The sequence below is a fragment of the Taudactylus pleione genome, unplaced genomic scaffold (assembly GCF_031769625.1).
Source record: "Taudactylus pleione unplaced genomic scaffold, aTauple2 ptg000611l, whole genome shotgun sequence".
NCBI lineage: Eukaryota > Metazoa > Chordata > Amphibia > Anura > Myobatrachidae > Taudactylus > Taudactylus pleione.
Window position 1 is genome coordinate 2,486,106 of NW_028285013.1, and position 18,962 is coordinate 2,505,067.

The window sequence follows — 18,962 nt, forward strand, 5'->3', positions numbered from 1 at the left end:
CTAGCAGGGTTTAACAGGGGCGTAGCCCGTGAAACCCTGCTGTGAGAACAGCGCACTCCGGGTCACGATGACCTGGAGTGCGCTGCTAGCCGGCCGATTGGTCCGGCTTCAGTGGCGCTTGGAGATGACGTCATCTCCAAGCGACCACTTTCACTCCGCAAAAGCCGGGTCTATGCAGACCCGACTGCGGTGTGAGCGGCGCTGACTCGGGAATATCCCGAGTCGGCGCCGGCAAAATTCCGGGTCTGATCCGGATAGGAACTTTGTTCCAACTCCGGATCAGACCCGGAATTTAGGTGGAAAAGGGGTATAACATGGGTGACACAGATGGGCTGGATACAAGGGTCACAGTAATCTAAAGGCCCCCATACATCAGAGATGGATTGCAGCAATCGTGCAATTTGCAATCGATTGTGTATAAAAATCTGCAATGTATGGGCTTCACAGATTGCAGATTGCAACCAAAAAGTGATTGGAATTGTTTAATCAGATTGTCCAACATGTTGGATTTCACAGATCGATTGGGGCTGTAAATTGCTAGTGTATGGACATGATCAGCAGATTTGCAGACCGTTTCTAGCAAAATGATGGGTCTTCAAGATTGCCAGATCTGTGTTTGCTGCAATCGATCTGCAAATCACTGAAACAGATCTGTAGTGTATGGGTGCAGATTGCTTGATTGGGAAATCCTAAGATCGGGCAATAAATCTTCAAATTGTTCAATTGTGGTTTTCAGATTGCTGATGTATGGGGGCCTTAACATCTATGGAGAGGTTAGTCTAAACTTAAGAGGAAAAAAAAACAATGAGTACAGCAAAATTGCACCAAGCCTCCTGATTTGGGGGCCACAGCCAAGGACCATTTGAGAGGACATCTTGCTGCGTGGTTCGGTAAGGTATAATTGGAGTGGATAATCAGATTGCATGGGGAGGTCAGGAGGGATGCGGGCAGCATTGGAGATCCAGGTGCAGGCACAATCCATAGGCATGGTGGCAGTGTGGTGGTAGATAAAAGCAGTCCTTAATAGCAGGAATTGCTGATCTGTTAAATTCTCCTTCTGCTCAACTGCTGAATAACTCCAGCTTTAACTTAAATGTTCTATTGATACTTTAAAACTAGGCACTTCAAAACTGATGTTATAGCAGCCCTGGCTATGGCAGCCTAATAGAAAATAATATAAATTATAGGCATATTTTGATTGAATTATCAGTAAAAAAATGTTAGCTGTCAATCATTTTTTCTATGAAATTGGCGGTGAAAAATATTTTTTAGTGATAGAAAAACCCTGACAGATATCCCAATAAACTACATATAATAACTGATCACGTGTATATTTACTGTGAATTATGTGTACTGCTATATTCATTTATTTTAAAGGAGGTCGATTTGCGATTGGCTGCTGCTGGAAGATTATCTTCCGGCAGCCGCCAAGTGGGCGTTTCTGACTGGCTGCATTGTTTGCGACCATGTCAGGGTACGCACATGCCAGGCAAGTGGTATAATGCCTACAGCATACCACCCAACCTACACAGCTTCAGCGGCACAGTCCCAATTTGAGGAGATTGTCCAGCCGTTCCATGATTTGCATGTTTGTACCAATTTGTGGGAGGTTGGAGGTGCTTGCCAAGACGCTAAGCCCGTCTTTACCCATGGGCCTAACTAGGTATTTGAAGGCCCAATAGCAAAAATTTGTACGGCCTTCGTGTATCACCAATGGTGAAAAATGTATATACCACATGTAACGTTGACAAGGAAGATGAGCCCCCCTAAGCTCTGGTCCCCATAGCAGCTGCACCCAGGGGCACCCAAAAGGGGGGGGAGTGGGTACAAATTGCCGAGGCCCAGGCTTGCTGCAGGGGCCCAGTGGGGGTCCGGGTCCAGCACCGCACCCCTCCCTCTTAAGTCACAGCAGCCCAGCACACGCTGCTGTGTGCTGGGTTGCACTGGGAGACTGCTCGTGGCTGCTAGAGCAGCAGCCGGAGCAGTCTCCTGTGCCTATGGGGGGAGCGATCACGATGATCGCGACCCCCATTGGCTGTGCGCTGGGCTGAGGGCGCTAAAATAATTATTCTTTCGGATTTTTTTTCTTAGGGGGTGTGGCCATGCCTCCCGCGATTAGGCCATGCCCCCTGTCACCTGGCCCCAGCTCTCGTCGGCCCTACCGGCGGTGCCCAGGTCCGACGCTGGCCCCCCCTCCCTCCTACCTCTCAGGAGCCCAGCACACGCTGCTGTGCGCTGAGCTGCAGTGCGCTGAGCTGCAGTGACTGGGAACGCCTAAGGTTTTGCCTGGTCACTTCTAATGCCAGCGGCTCCGTACACAACCGCGCCTTGCTGTGTACACTCAGAGGAACGTATGCATCGTAGGGGTTTTCGGGACTTTTCGCGTGTGTGCAGAAGCAAATAATCGCTCAACTGCGCAATATCAGCATTGCGAGCACCTCTGAATCAGGCCCAATGGAGTAAATTTACTAAAGTGAGAGTTTTTATAAGTGGAGATGTTGCCCATAGCCAGGCCCGCCAAGAGCTGCGCCGGGTCCGGGTAAAAGGGGGCGTGGCCTAATTGCGCCGAGCGTGGCCACGCCCCCTTAGGTTAAAAAAATCTGAAAAGTTTTGCAGCTGCGCGCTGGCGAGGGGGGCGCTGTGAGCCCCTTCAGCCTGGCGCATAACCAGTGGGGGGAGTGATCAGCTTGATCGCTCCCCCCACAGGCATAGGAGACTGCTGTGGCTGCTTCTTAGCAGCCGCGAGCAGTCTCCCAGTGCAGCCCAGCACACAGCAGCATGTGCTGGGCTGATGTCATGTAAGAGGGGGGGAGAGCGGGGCCGGACCCGGGCCCCCGCCGAACCCCTCCAGCAAGACCGGGCCCGGGTAATTAGTACCCGCTCCCCCCCCACCTGCGTCCCTGCCCATAGCAACCGATCAGATTCTACTTAACATGATATAACTAGCACCTTCTAGAAGATAATAACTAGAATCTGATTGGTTGCTATGAGCAACATCTCCATTTCTAAAAACTCTCACTTTAGTAAATTTACATCTGGGAACACTGTTTAGATTAAGGACAATGCACTAATGTCATATATTATCAGTGCTAATTTTCAGCAGGAAAACAGCTCCTGAACCTCTCATTAACTCTGACGTAATACACACTTGCCGACTATCTGGCTGCCCCTTCCGGGAGGGAGCTACCAGATCGGCTCTACTGGGGGGCGAGGCCAGCAAATGGGGGCGGGGCCGGCCAGGTGGCAAGTTTTTGTGGGCGGGGCAGGGGGCGGGGCCACGTGAGCGCATCATTTTGGCCCCGCCCCCGCTAGACACTGCCAATATTACAGGCAGTGTGAAGCAGGGGGCGGTGCCAAAATGCTGCGAATCGCGTCACCGCCCCCCTTGGCTGCCGGGGTTTTACAAGTAATTGCAGTGGGACAGGAGGGGCCTGCCTTCCCGGGAGGTCGGTAGCGGCACCCGATTTTCGGGAGGCTCCCGACCAAGTCAGGAGGGTAGGCAAGTATGACGTAATATCCTGGGCCAAGAAAATGCATTTTCCATAAGATAAGTTTTATTTTAAAGTCCCTTTTGAGTGCCTTCTTTTCTAAATACTAATATATATATATATATATATATATATATATATATATATGTTTTTCTATAGCTCCATCCCCAAACATTTTACAGTAAATCCTTTTTGTTCATTGTCAGTAAGTTTCAACAAGTCTAGGAGAATAGCAGGAGCAGATACTCAATAGCTCAATGCATTGGCATAAACAGTAAATACACAGCAATTTAGTGTTATGTATTTTTTTTAGGTCACATAATATCAAAGAATCTTCCCAGTCAATGAATAAATATGTTTTTTTATATTGCAATAAAAGTGACCCCCAGAGGCATGTGCCTAGTGGCCATTGTCATCATATCACTGATTACATGTACCGTGCACACAGACACCCCACACATCACCCTCGCTTTGTTCATGGCTTGTTCACCAATAGTGCTGCCTTCCTCAGGGGCTCTCCAAAACCTGCTCATGTTCTTTTCTGCCCACGTGCCATAATTCCACCTATGGCACTACATTGTGGTATTGTAGATATGATAAAATTGTCATCCCCAAGTTCTTGTGTGACAAGCTCAGCCTTCATGTGCCACAATGCCAGGCTAGGTATTGCCATATAGCTACTAGAATATTTGAGGCTATTATTATTATTATTATTATTATTATTATTATCCTTTATTTATAAGGTGTCACAAGGTGTCCATAGCTGTACATGGATACTACTGTATCTTATAACTCTCCGCAGGAATATTACATAAGCAACTTACTTGTCAAACACCACGGCGCAATAGGCAGGTTCTGCGAAGATGACGTCCCCAGCCCATAAATCTCTGGTGGCTCTCAGACCTCGTCCTTTGCCTTCAGAGTTGAACATCTCCACGTTCTCCATCTCTGCAGCCGTCCTATCCCACAGCCGTAGAAAAGTGAAGTCAGCCTGGCTGCTAATTGCCGTCCCAATTCCCAGTCACGTCTGCTACTTCAGCACCTTCACATTCCCAACGAACAGTCCTATAAAAGGAAGCCCCCACCCCACCACTCCCCTTCCCCTCTCTGCCTGTCTCACAGCTCAGAGGTGGTTGCACTGTCCCCACTTACCCTTTACCAGGCTGAAATATCTGACTCCAAATGAGTTTAAACAGGAATGTATCCTCCTGGCAGGTCTCATAAAGTACACCCGCAATGATATACTACAATATTCCATTTACACTACGCTGGATGAAACGTGTTATCTGCTTTCTATTTACGGAAACCAGTTGCTCGGCCCCATCAAGTGGCAACAGCTGAAACAGTGTGTGCGAGATACTGTGCTGCTACCCCTTGTTCCTCTCCAGTGTGTCCCTGTGCTTATTATGAGAACTAATACAAGGGGGTAAGGCTATTGTGGCAGCTGTTTTATTAGACAGCTCCAATAAGGGATCTTGTAACACAACCAGCAGTAACAGGGGCAGGGGATATCTGGAAATGTCCAGTACAGCCCCTGTAATGCAGAAGAGCTTAAAATAGCTGGACGTGTAAACGAATAACCCTAAAGAAGTGTCTAAGGCATTCCGGAAAGTTCTCCAGCTTTCCATACAGCTCACTATAGTCATTTTGTGCAAGCCGGTGATTGACCTTGTCCCCAGAGCTTGATTAAGGCTTCGGAGGGGTCCGGTGAATTTAAGGCAGGAGGCACTCCTATGGTCAAATATTTAGAGAATAGTGTGCTCATACGTGAACATCATTTTAAAAGTAGATTGCAAATAATATTAAAGCGACTGTAAGACAAATTCCATGATAATAGGGTTATTTAACATATACCTAAATACAATATAAATAGATCTCAGTGACTGTCATGCAATACACAGAGCATATTTATGACATCCATATAGTACATAGAGCATCCCAGTTACCACCATACAATACACAGAGCACCCCAGTGGTCTCCGTACAGCACACAGTGCATCTAAGTAACAGTCACAGAGTACACAGGACATCCCAGTGACTTCCAAACAGTACACATAGCATCCAAAAAACAGCCATACAGTAGACAGAGCTCCCCAGTGGCCTCCGTACAGCACACAGTGCATATAAGTAACAGTCACAGAGTACACAGGACATCCCAGTGACTTCCAAACAGTACACATAGCATCCAAAAAACAGCCATACAGTACACAGAGCAATTTAGAGACCATGATACCGCACACTGAGTATATGAGCAAAAGTCAGTGGCGGGCTGGGCCGGGGGGGTGCCATGTGCCCCCCGGGCCGCAGCGTCATGCGGGCTGCGGGACGGTGCAGTCTGTGTCACTGTGACACAGACTGCACCGCGTGTGTAGCGCTGACCGGACTGAGTTCGGTCAGCGCTACACTGATAAACACACAGCCGCCGGCTCCGGCAGCTGTGTGTTTGTTTAGATCAGCAGCCAATGAGAGTCTGTCAGACTCTCATTAGCTGCTGCTGCGCCCACTGCAGAAGCCGCATCTTCCGGCTCCCGCAGTGGGTAATGGGAGAGGCGTCATGACGTCATATGACGTCTCTCCCATAATGCAGAGCGGCCCGGCCCGGGAGGACAGACGGAGGAGCAGATGGCGGCGGCGGGAGCAGGGATTCAGGTAAGTGTTTTTTTTATTTTGTTTTTTATATTACGTGTGTCTACTGGGGGGGGGTGTCTGGCACTACTGGGGGCACTACAAAGGGGGGACTACTACTGGGGGCACTACAAGGGGAGTTGGGGACTACAACTACTGGGGGCACTACAAGGGGGGGACTACTACTACTGGGGGTACTACAAGGGTGAGGGGACTACTACTACTGGGGACTACTACTACTGGGGGCACTATAAGGGGACTACTAATACTACTTCTGGGGGTACAACAAGGGGGGTGGGGGACTACTACTACTGGGGACTACTACTACTGGGGACACTACAAGGGGGGGACTAATACTACTGGGGACACTACAAGGGGGGGACTACTACTACTGGGGACACTACAAGGGGGGGACTACTACTGGGGGCACTACAGGGGGGGACTACTACTAATGGGGGCACTAAAAAGGGGGGGACTACTACTGGGGGCACTACAAAGGGGGGTACTACTACTGGGGGAACTACAAGGGGGGGGACTACTACTACTGGGGGCACTACAAGGGGGGGACTACTACTGGGGCACTACAAGGGGGCTACTACTACTGGGGGCACTACAAGGGGGGTACTACTACTGGGGGCACTACAAAGGGGGGGACTACAAGGGGCACTACAAGGGGAGGGGACTACTACTAGGGGCACTGCATAGGGGGGAGGGGACTACTACTAGGGGCACTACATAGGTGGAGGGGACTACCACTGGGGGCACTGCATCAAGGGACCACTGCTAGGGGCTCTATGTAAAGGGCAATACTGGGGGTACTGCATAGGGGGGAGACTACAACTGGGGCCACTATTTAAGGGGCATTGCATAAGGGTTACCACTATTGGGGGCACTGCATGGGGGGTGGACTGCTACTGGGGGCACTATATAAGGGGGTACCACTATTAGGGGCACTATATAAGGGGCTTACTACTGGGGGCACAAGGGGCACTGCACAGGGCGACCACTACTGGGGGCACTATATAAGGAGCTAACTACTGGGGCAAAAGGGGCACTGCATAGGGGGGATCACTACTGGGGGCACTACTGGAGGCCTGCATAAGGGTGTTCTCTTCTGTGGCACACGGGGGCACTGCATATGGGCACTACGACAGGGGGCTGCCCTAATCTTTATTTTTACCTTACATTAATCCCATATGGACCCGCCTCCTCCATGGAACACTTGAGGGGGGGGGGCGCCGTAGCACGCATATTCTTCGGGCACCCTGGCTACACGCTACTCCTCTGCCAGGGCCGCCTGCATGTATTTGCCCCCCAGGCTAAAAGTTGCCAGCCAGCCCCTGGCAACAGTCATACAATACATAGGACATTAGTGACCATCATACATTACAAAATGCCTCCCAGTCACCACCATACAGTACACAGAGCATCCCAGTGACCACCATAAAGTACACAGAGCATCCCAGTGACCACCATACAGTACAAAGAGGATCCCAGTGACCACCATAAAGTACACAGAGCATCCCAGTGACTACCATATTGTACTCAGAGCATCCCAGTGACTACCATACAGCAAACAGAGCATCTCAGTAACAGCCATACAATACAAAGAACATCCCAGTAACAGCCATACAGTACTACATAAAAGCATCCCAGTCAGAGTTGCAGCTAAGGAGGCAGCTGGGGCATATGACCCGGGTAACAAAGGGAGGGAGCACCAGTGTAGGAGCTGGAGCTGCCTCAGCAGCTGCAAACACACATGGGGCCTATTCATCACCACTTCATTTCTACAAGAGCAGGTGAAAGTGAACATTTAAATTAAATGAAGTTATCGGGCTATTCGGGACCTTCCACTTGCGGAATGGCCCGCTGTCCCCATACACAATGAAAAGATTCACTGCTCCGATAGCGAAGCTGTTCGGGGAGACAGTTGATTATCAGATCATCTGTCTCCGCACCGGAACAATGAATTGCTCTGGCACTCGTGGCGCTCAGCTTGATCGCGCCCCCCACAGGCTTAGGTGACTGCTGTGGCTACTTCTTAGCAGCCGCGAGCAGTCTCCCAGTGCAGCCCAGCACACAGCAGCGCGTGCTGGGCTGCTGTGACGTAGGAGGGGGTGAGAGTGGTGCCGAACCCGGGTCCCCATCTGGCCCCTCCAGCAAGGCCGGGCCGGGGTAATTAGTACCCGTTCCCCCCCTCTTGGCGCCCGTGTGGCATCATGACTGTACTATGGGCCTGATTCAGTACGGATTGCAATAGCGATTACGCACGCAGTCTGACTGCGATAGCATGCTAATCCTCTGCGATCGCTATGCCACCGCTGCACTCCACAAGGACGCCCACCTTACCTTACACACATCCATAATACCTAGCAAGACTGCGAAACCATCGGTAACACTGAGTACAATCACAGCCTCACACACACTTGCACAAGCTCTGACCTTACAGTCCAAGCTGCGTTTGGCATTGCAGTAGCTAATTTATGCACGCTCCTGCAACGGCGCTCAAACGCACTGGCACGCCTGCGTTTTGCCTACCACCCCCCCGTCACCACCCCCCAAACGGCACTTCCTGTCAATCACTCTGCGATAGGTCTGCGTAGTCACTGCGATACATGCACAGTAAGCAACAATTGTCCGATTGCGTGCATAATCGCAGTTGCGATGCTTGCTGAATCAGGCCCTATGTGTGATACTACTTAAGTGGCCAAGCCAGGGATGCCATGGCGAAGAAGATTAAACTGTAAATAGTTTAGGAGGAAAAATGTACACCCAATAATTACACCAAAGCGTCACAACTATACAAAAGTGACATAAGCGACAATTTAACAAAAAACTATTTTCGGAGTAAAGAGCAGTACTCAGATATCCAGATGATACTGGTCCAGAGATATAATGGTTAAATTACTGCTTCACTTCAGTGGCATCACTAAGGGGTGAGGGTCACACCATCTGAGGGGGTGACACCAAAATAGCTGCTCTGCTATTATGGTGTCACCAAGCTGCGAGCGGCGGTGATGGTGAGAGACTGGGGGCCGCAGCAGCTCCCAGAGGGTCTCATTCAGACCCGCTCGCGAGCGCGGGACGCTCGCAAGCGGGTCGATGGTACCCAAATGCACATGCGCACGACAGAGGGAGCTCCGTCGTGCGCATGCGGGAGACCCGGCGAGCGACGGGGTAGCCGTCGCTCGGGGTCTTGCACCAAAGGGGGCGTGCTGTCGATGGTGAGTGACAGCACGCCCCCTTTGGTGGGCATGCCAGGGGCGTGGCTGCCAGATGGAGGCGTTCCCATAGAGCCAAAATCACTCCAGGGTTTGCGGCAGCGAGACCCTACCGCAGGGTCTCGTCGCAAGCCCGATGGTTGTGATGGTCTTGAACATCGCGACCATCATCATGGACGCTCGCATAAGCTGTGGGTGGTAACCCATAGCTATGCGAGCGTCCAAGATGCCGCTCCAAGTTAGGTAGAAGGGCCCTGATTCAGAGCGAGCGCTCTGGTCAGAGCGTCCGGCTCTGAATCAGGCCCAGAGTGCTGGGCAAGCCCCCAGCATGACGAGGACAGGGAGTGACAACACCCATTCTGACTGCCTGGGCTGGCATAGGGTAACAGGTGTTATTGTGATACAAATACTGTCGCAATACTGATTAAATAGGCCTCTCAATACCAATACTGGGTACACATATATACAATCGTCGAGCCGTCCTTTAGATTTCGTACCGTTCTTTCCATAGCACAAGAGTGTGTATGCACCTTCGGTCATGTTTTGTCAGATGAAAACTGGCAGAATGGAAGGATCACATTTGTATTAGGGGTGTGCACCGGCCACTTTTTGTGTTTTGGTTTTGGATCTGGATCTTTCTTCGTGTTTTGGATCTGGATTGGTTTTGCCAAAACCACCCTTCCGTGTTTTGGGTTCTGGGTTTTGGATCTGTATTTTTTTTTAAAAAAGCATAAAAACAGCTAAAATCACAGAATTTGTGAGTTTTTCTGCTCCTATGCAATTATTAACCTCAATAACCTTCATTTCCACTCATTCAGAACACCTCACAATATTGTTTTTATGGCCAAAAGATTGCACCGAGGTAGCTGGATGACTATGCTAAGCGACACGAGTGGGCGGCACAAACACGTGGCCCATCTAGGAGTGACACTGCAGTGGCAGACAGGATGGCAGTTTGAAAAACTAGGCCCCAAACAGTACATAATGCAAAGAAAAAAAAGAGGTGCAAGATGGAATTGTCCTTGGGCCCTCCCACCCACCCTTATGTTGTATAAACAGGACATGCACACTTTAACAAACCAATCATTTCAGCGCCAGGGTCTGCCACACGACTGTGGCTGAAATTATTGGTTCGTTTGGGCCCCCACAAAACAAGCTGGCAATTAATCTGGCCCTGCACAAACTGGCTCTACGGAGGCAAGATGTCGTCCTCATCCTCCTCATCCACCGATTCCTTGGATCTCAATTCAGGTATATTTGTATGTGCCATTATCATGTGGCCTTATATTGGGCATATATTACCCAAATTGGATATAGTTATCAGTTTTGGGGATGAGTTTGGGGTGCGGTGCCCCTTGGGGTTGGTGTGGCTGGGCTGCTCTGGTGAGGCACACATTAACACTTTATTTAGCACTTCTACACTTCCCAATATATTTTGTGTATATATATATATATATTTTTCTTAGCTTTTTAATTACACCTTCACTTATTAACACATAGTTTTTCCTTTAATCCTATACTAACACTTTAGTCTCTCACTAGTGTGCTTCGCTGGGGTGGCTGGCTATCGCCGGCTTTTTGGGGTTCTGCACCCCAGATTCTGACCAAGTGATAGGGACCTCCGGTATCAGAGACGCCGTGACGCGGCCCGGAGGCTTAGCCATATCTTTGCAAATATATGCAACTGAGATCTCTGAATTATCTACCACCATGTAGTTTTTCAAATCTTATTACTGATTTCATTCTGAATCCTGGGGGAATACTTTTTGCTGTTTCTTGTATAGACTAACCCCTCCCTTACATGCACCTAAGTGATATTACTGAAGTGATTGAGCAGCTTCCAACTTGTATTTCTGTATTGAGAGGCATAGATGGGACCAGCGTTAGGAGGGCGTGCTGGTTCTTGTAGTGCCATTAGGAGGACTTAGGGGTGACTCCAAGGTAAGCTAGCTCTCAATTCAGGTATATTTGTATGTGCCATTATCATGTGGCCTTATATTGGGCATATATTACCCAAATTGGATATAGTTATCAGTTTTGGGGATGAGTTTGGGGTGCGGTGCCCCTTGGGGTTGGTGTGGCTGGGCTGCTCTGGTGATGCACACATTAACACTTTATTTAGCACTTCTACACTTCCCAATATATTTTGTGTGTATATATATATATATATATATATATATATATATATATAATTTTTTTTTTTTTTTCTTAGCTTTTTAATTACACCTTCACTTATTAACACATAGTTTTTCCTTTAATCCTATACTAACACTTTAGTCTCTCACTAGTGTGCTTCGCTGGGGTGGCTGGCTATCGCCGGCTTTTTTGGGGTTCTGCACCCCAGATTCTGACCAAGTGATAGGGACCTCCGGTATCAGAGACGCCGTGACGTGGCCCGGAGGCTTAGCCATATCTTTGCAAATATATGCAACTGAGATCTCTGAATTATCTACCACCATGTAGTTTTTCAAATCTTATTGCTGATTTCATTCTGAGTGCTGGGGGATTACTTTTTGTTGTTTCTTGTATAGACTAACCCCTCCCTTACATGCACCTGAATGATATTATTGAAGTGATTGAGCAGCTTTCAACTTGTATTTCTGTATTGGGAGGCAAGATGTCGTCCTCATCCCCCTCATCCACCGATTACTTGGATAAAACAGGAAAAAGGGATTTAGGTGTCCCTGGACTGCTTACGGTCTTAGCCAAAGTTTCTGAACTTGACAGTAACTTTTTATGAACGCGCTGCAGGTGCCGTATAAGGGAGGATGTTCCTAGGTGGTTAACGTCCCTACCCCTACTTATTTCACCTTTACATATGGTACATATGGCAAGACAGTTGTTGTCCGGATTTGGATAGAAATATTGCCAGACCAAAGAGGTGGAATGTTTGGTCTTCTGCCCAGGCATGACCGTGATGGGCTTTTTCATCCCACGGACAACAACTGTCTCCCCCGGAGCCTGATTTAAACAAACCACATCACCATCAGAATCCTCCTCGCCAACTTCCTCCTCAGCGCCAGCTACACCAGTATCCTCATCCTGTTGTACTTCAACAGTGACATCTTCAATTTGCATATCAGCAAGTGGACTGTGGGTGCTCCTTTCAGCACTTGCAGGGGGCGTGCAAATGGTGGAAAGAGCCACCTCTTCCCGTCCAGTGCTGGGAAGGTCAGGCATCGCAACCGCCACCACACTTGGACTCTCCTTGGGGATTTGTGATATCTACTTAGAACGCACAGTTCTTCGCTGCGCTTTTGCCAGCTTAACTCATTTGATTTTTTTAGCGGGAGGAGGGCTTCCATCGTCATGTGAGGCTGAACCACTAGTCATGAACATAGGGAAAGACCTTAGCCGTTCCTTGCCACTCCGTGTCGTAAATGGCATATTGGCAAGTTTACGTTTCTCTTCAGATGATTTAAATGTTTTTTTCAAGGTCATTTTCCTGAACTTTGTCATTTGGGATTGTATGTGCCCTCTACTATGACATTGGGCATCGGCCTTGGCAGACGACGTTGATGGCATGTTATCGTCTATGTCATGACTAGTGGCAGCAGCTTCAGCACTAGGAGGAAGTGGTTCTTGATCTTTCTCTATTTTATTTTTATCGGAGAAAGTTTGGTCCTCCATTTATGTTATATTGATATATACGTGCAGCTAAGGCGCACACAAACACAGAAAATAATTTTTTATTTTTGTTGGAGACTAGTGCACTTTGTGGGTTACACCACCCTTTAAGAAATGAGCCAGCCGGCCCTTTACTTATGGGACACAGGTGCACGCTTGGCTCTGCTCCTTTGCTGATGCACGTGCAGCCACAGTGCACACAATTCACAAACACAGAAATTTTTTTTATTTTGTTTGGAGTGCCCTTTAGGGGTTACAGCACCCTTTAGCGGTCAATCAAGCCAGCCCTTTATTTATGGGACACAGGCGCACACTTGGCACTACTTTGTTGATGCACGTGCGGCTTCTGCGCACACAATTCACAAACACAAAAAATATATATTTTTATTTTGTTTGGAGTGCCCTTTGGGGGTTACAGCACCCTTTAACGGACAAGCCAGCCGGCCTTTCACTTATGGGACACAGGCGCACGCTTGGCGCTGCTCCTTTGTTGATGCACGTGCAGCCACAGTGCACACAATTCACAAACACAGGAAAAATATTTTTTTTTTAGCACTTGGGGGAGCACCCCTGACGGACAGAGCACCCCCTGGACAACACTACAGCACCCCTTTAGGACTGGGACACTGCACAGGACTTTGGAGTGGACACAGCCCCTATGGACAACTGACTGCACAACACAGTCCAGCCAGCCCCTATGGACTTTGAAGTAGTGGACACAGCCCCTATGGACAACAGCAGCACAGCGCAGCACAGCACAACACTACACTGCACTACACTACACTACACTACAACACTACACTACACAGCCCAGCCAGCCCTAACTCCCACCCTCCCTCTTCACTGTCCACAGCCGAGTGAGAAAATGGCGCCGACGCGGGTACCTTATATAGGATCCAAAACCCGCGAGACCCGGAAGGCGGGATGATGACGTTTTGCCTCGATTTCAGATCCGAGTCAGGCGGGAAAAGTCGAGCCTAACTTGGATCGGCCTCGGATCGGGGGGGCTCGGGGGGGTTCGGATTTCAGAAATCCGAACCCGCTCACCCCTAATTTGTACCTTATGTGCTTTTTAATATTCATCCGATCTGACAGCCATATCAGAACAGAAGTGCAGTGTGAACGTACCTTCCACCGTCCTTCCAACCTACCTATTCTGCACCAGCAGCAACATCGCTGCCTCTGTGGGTGGTACAATAATTTTCTTTCGATATTTTGGCAATCGGGGATCGAAGGACACAATTATGATTGTATAGATGTGTATGTGCGTATCGCCACTGTGGTTGGGACTTCCAAGCAGGAGTTAAGTCGAACGAAACATCACATCGAATAGAGTGATCACAAAGGTACACAGCTTAATGCAGGGGTACTCATATACCCATTCAGAGTAACCTTGTAATTTATTAGATGAAACAAAAAAACATCTATTCGTGGTGAAAATACAATAGGCTTTTCAGCCATTGAAACAGTGTAAATCATCCCCATAAATTGCAAACACAAGCAGAAGATGACATTGGTATATGGTATGTATCCAGCACTAGCTGCAGGCCACTAATCCTTTACAGAACAAAAAATGTATGTAATATATTCAGAGACACATAAGCAACATTATTTACATCACATCTCAACGTTCCTAAAACACTATTGTATCCATTGTAGGGAATAATATACATCGCTTCATTACGTATTGGAACAGAGGGCCTGATTCAGACCCGCTCACGAGCGCTGAGCGCTCGCAAGCGGGTTGATGGTGCCCTAGTGCACATGTGCACAACGAAGGGAGACCCGCATAGTGACAGCACGCCCCCTTTGGTGGGCGTGCCGGGGGCGTTGCTGCCCAGACGGAGGCGTTCCCATGGGAACGCCTACCGTCTGGGGCCGGCCCCACTGACATCACTAGTGATGTCAGTGGGAGTGCTTTTGGCTCTTATAAAGCCAAAAGCACTCCTGGGCTTGCAGCAGCGAGACTCTACCGCAGGGTCTTGTCGCAAGCCCGATGGTCGCAATGGTCTTGACCATCGCGACCATCCTTTTGGCCTCTCGCATAAGCTGTGGGTGGTCACCCACAGCTATGTGAGCAGCCAGGAGGCCACTCCAATTTTAGGTAGGAGGGCCCTGATTCAGAGCGAGCTCTCTTGTCAGAGCGTCCGGCTCTGAAACAGGCCCACAGTCAGCTGCAAGACTCTTAACAGATGGAATAAATACATAATTCTAATTGTATACAATACATAGACTTCCGCCTGTGTACTGCTCACATGTGCAATTGTCTGCGATTCTTAGAAGTCAGTGTGATTCAATACAGTAGCCAAGCATTCTGGTGTAAAAGTAAATACAAGGGAGTTATTTCAGATCTGGGGAATCAAAAAATCAGCAGGCATTAGCGTGCATTGTGTCCTGATCTTGTTTGAGTGCTGGTTTCCCTTTATGAATACCTAATGATCTATACACCCTAAGTGTCGCTATTTAGCGTTGTGAGTCGCACAAGAAATAATTGCTTTCCAGACTTTGATTGTGGTTCCAAAGCACAAAAAGATATTATTCAACAAAAAGCATATAGTTACACGCTGTGATCTAAATACAATTAGCGCAAACAAATTATACAATCACTAGGTACAGTTGATACATACGCATGCACTCTGGATCCAGATTTCCCGGCATCAACTATGAAACCTCCGTCAAAAGAAAGAATATGATGACTAACTATCAGATTCAGAGAGCTAGCTTATGTACCCTTACAGTGATAGGCAATACAATAGAACACCCGTCCTACAGAATTAAGGAAGGCAATATATAAAGAACATCCATCCCACAGATTTGTTTAAACAATTCTCAAAGACCCTTTATATTTGAAGTCCCACGAGAGTCTATTGGATATTGTGGATACATTTAGAGACCTCTCCCGGTTAGGGATAGGAGTACTTTTGAGACATTGAAATCATATAAAAAACACCCTACCTACAGAGTACCACTAAGGATTTTGTTGGACTATATTTTACACCATCATATTAATAACCCAGAGCGCACCACCAATGTGTTTATAAGTTATGTTTGTGTAGAGGTGGGATACCTCTTTAAGTGGAGCTGCTAGGGTTATTATAACAAGTATTACAAACAAGAGATCTAGAGCGCTGTTAATTCCCTTCCCAATACAATAGAACAAGTTGGCATAATCCCATTGGTTCTTCTTCCTGGTTCTTCTGTTACGATGCAGTTCATAGGTCAGTTTGTATTGTAATAGTTCAGCCTCTATCAGCTCTTTGTGTCCATTTTCCCGCCGAAGAACAAGTTTAAACTGGCTAATAAACACTACATTACAGAGTACATTTCAATGCCTATCTCTCTATGATCCATAATTTGCAGACGCATGTTGCGATTTCCTCGCCGATGGAACCGGAAGTCTGCAAATAAACAGTGGTTTAGAATAGTACCAAACATGGTCTGCTTATCATGTACTAAACCTTAGATCTCAAATACAGTCAATTCATAACATAATTAATAATGAATATAACCTTGAATATTAACCTTAATGCTAGGGAACCTTTCTTTGTAAGTGTGCAATGTGTAAGTGTAAGAATATTAAGAAAAGACGCTAGTTAGCGTTGTGCGTCTACTTGTTTGTGGAGTACACCGTGGTACGTGTTTTGCAGGATTGTTCATATTATATGGTTTAGTAAATGTATGTATTTATACAATGAGGACTTTTAACATTGTTCTATTGCGTGGGAATTGCACGACGTGAAATAATAACATCGCCGTACGTACTGATATTGTGTGAGATTCGCTAAAATGGCGTTCAGTGGCCATTCGCAAAATGGCGTCTTGTTGCCATTCGCAAAATGGCGTCGTGCACATTTTAATTTTAATAGATTCTGTCTCAGCCAAGCATCCAGCTTCGACAGTCCACCCTTTGATATCAAACTCTGATTTTAAAATTAATTTAGGCTTACACTATGACATATTATTTAATGTTATATTATGGGATGGCACAAGGTGGCTCTTACACCATCAATAATGAGTCTCTAAGGGGGACATAAAACTACCCTTATACACACACCGTGGATCTTGGGAGATCATGGGAAAGATGTGGGGATGCACCTAACCTATAAAGGAAGTCTTGAAGGGGATAGGGACTTACAATATTTAAGATGTTTAAAATAACATTTCATAATACATTTCATGCATAGCTAAATCTATACATCATCTGATGGTACATTCTAGTTCAAATTTGTAATGCAGTCCTTCATTTACCTCAGTATTCATATTGTTACTACTGACCATCATAATTTCATTCCTTCGATTAACTAGTTTTACATTTTCCACATATCAACACAGTAGGAACACACCTGGCACATAATCCAATTACTAAGATGACAACCAATATAAGGATCAGGAGTTTACCTATACTAGCAACCATTTCCTGGACCCACTCTCCTAGACCGGAGAACCATTTCACTGGGTTCAACCATGAAACCCATTCTTCCACCTTCTCCTCTACTTCAGCCACTGAAGCATTATGGTTCTTCCGAAATTCCCATTTCAGCTGCAGAATTTCGTCCATCTTCCGGTCTATCACCTCCTTGGGGTCACTAGTATTATTTTGTAATATATGTGCAACATTTTACACCAAATTGGGTGGCCAAAGTTACACAATACCCTCCAGTGACAACAGTTAAATAATTTAACACTAGCCTATGTTGCACAAGTTCTTTCTTATAAGCTTGTAACTCCCTACCTGTTTACCTAAACGTGTCATCATACATCTCGGTGATATTATCTATTAATTTAGCAAGATCTTGAATATATCTGAAATTTAGAGTACCCCGAGCGATCCTGGTGGGATCCAATGCTACCAAAAATTGAAAGCCAGTTGTTTCATTAATCGTGTGGCTTTATGTACATCACCAGGTATCATGTTTCTCTTGTCCCAGTGTTCATACTGAGTGTGAAGATATAGTGATGGTGTGTTTTTATAAATACCAAGCATTTCACCATGTGTAAGGGTCATAACTTCTGGAACTACTCTTCCCAGGTAACACAAACCTTCAGAACTCGGAGAGAGCCTCTTTTACGCTTCTCTACCACATATAAAATATGCATCATTGGGGAGAACATAAGGGATAGTAAACATCATTATCGTCAAACACATTTCCCTAGCCAGTGATCCTATGTCAGTTTCTCCCATTTCACTCATACAAATTTCTGGTTGTAATACCTTGGAACAGTACCCTTCTGGTACCCTACCAACCATTTCCTTGGTGCAACTTAGTGTATATTTATACCAGAAGTGTCTTCCACCTGTTCTAATTGTGTGTAAAAGTTCAAAATCTATAAGTTCATTATCAGCTCTTAGTGAAAAGGTCATCGTCTGGTTATTCCCAGTCACCTCCCAAATTCCTGGTTTATTGAAGTTGGTGAGGTTCATACATAAAAGTGATCTATCTACCTGGTACTGGTGGAGTTTAAAATGAGGTGGTTTGGACATAAGAAATTTTCCATCCAGTGCATCCCCTCTTTGTAATTCTAAAACCTCAGAGACATTCAATGGGAATGGCACTAACCTAACATTATGCTGTCCTTGAGGCACGTGAGAGCACACCCAACAGTCAGTTTGGTTTAAAACTTTGGCCACCATAGTATGATAATCCTCTAAAGGATATCCACCCCAACACGGGTTATACTTAGGTTGACACCGCTGGAGGCATCTCTCATCGACTAGGGACCCACAAAACTCACACATACAATAGTCCTCAGAGGATAGACTTTCACACTGTCTCCAAGTTTCAGACATAACAGATCTCTTAATTACTGTACTAGGTTTGGTCAGATACCGCCCTTGTGACCGTATTGCGCCTTCTCCCAACTCCACTCCATCGATATCATCATCAGCTCCCCTCTCCATCCTCTGTCCTCCATCACAGAAACCAGAGATCCCGAAACAACCCAGGATGATGAAAACTCTGGGAAAAAACACAAAGATAACCACAGCAGGCCACTCCATTGC

The 18,962-nt window shown here is 47.1% G+C and overlaps 1 protein-coding gene across 2 annotated transcripts in view; it reads right to left on the reverse strand.

Moving 5' to 3' along the window:
• Positions 1-4,884, reverse strand: part of SMYD1 (SET and MYND domain containing 1) — a 49,021-nt gene extending 44,137 nt beyond the window's left edge. Inside the window, exons 1-2 of one of the 2 annotated variants that reach the window (XM_088454264.1) lie at positions 4,641-4,884; positions 4,313-4,447 (exon numbers count right to left, since the gene is read on the reverse strand). In XM_088454264.1, the coding sequence (XP_088310390.1) occupies positions 4,313-4,434 (122 nt within the window). In that variant the 5' untranslated portion in view covers positions 4,435-4,447; positions 4,641-4,884. Of the gene's footprint in view, positions 1-4,312; positions 4,564-4,640 lie in introns of those variants that run through there. The other variant, XM_088454265.1, reaches the window with a different exon arrangement.
• Positions 4,885-18,962: the final 14,078 nt, after the last annotated feature.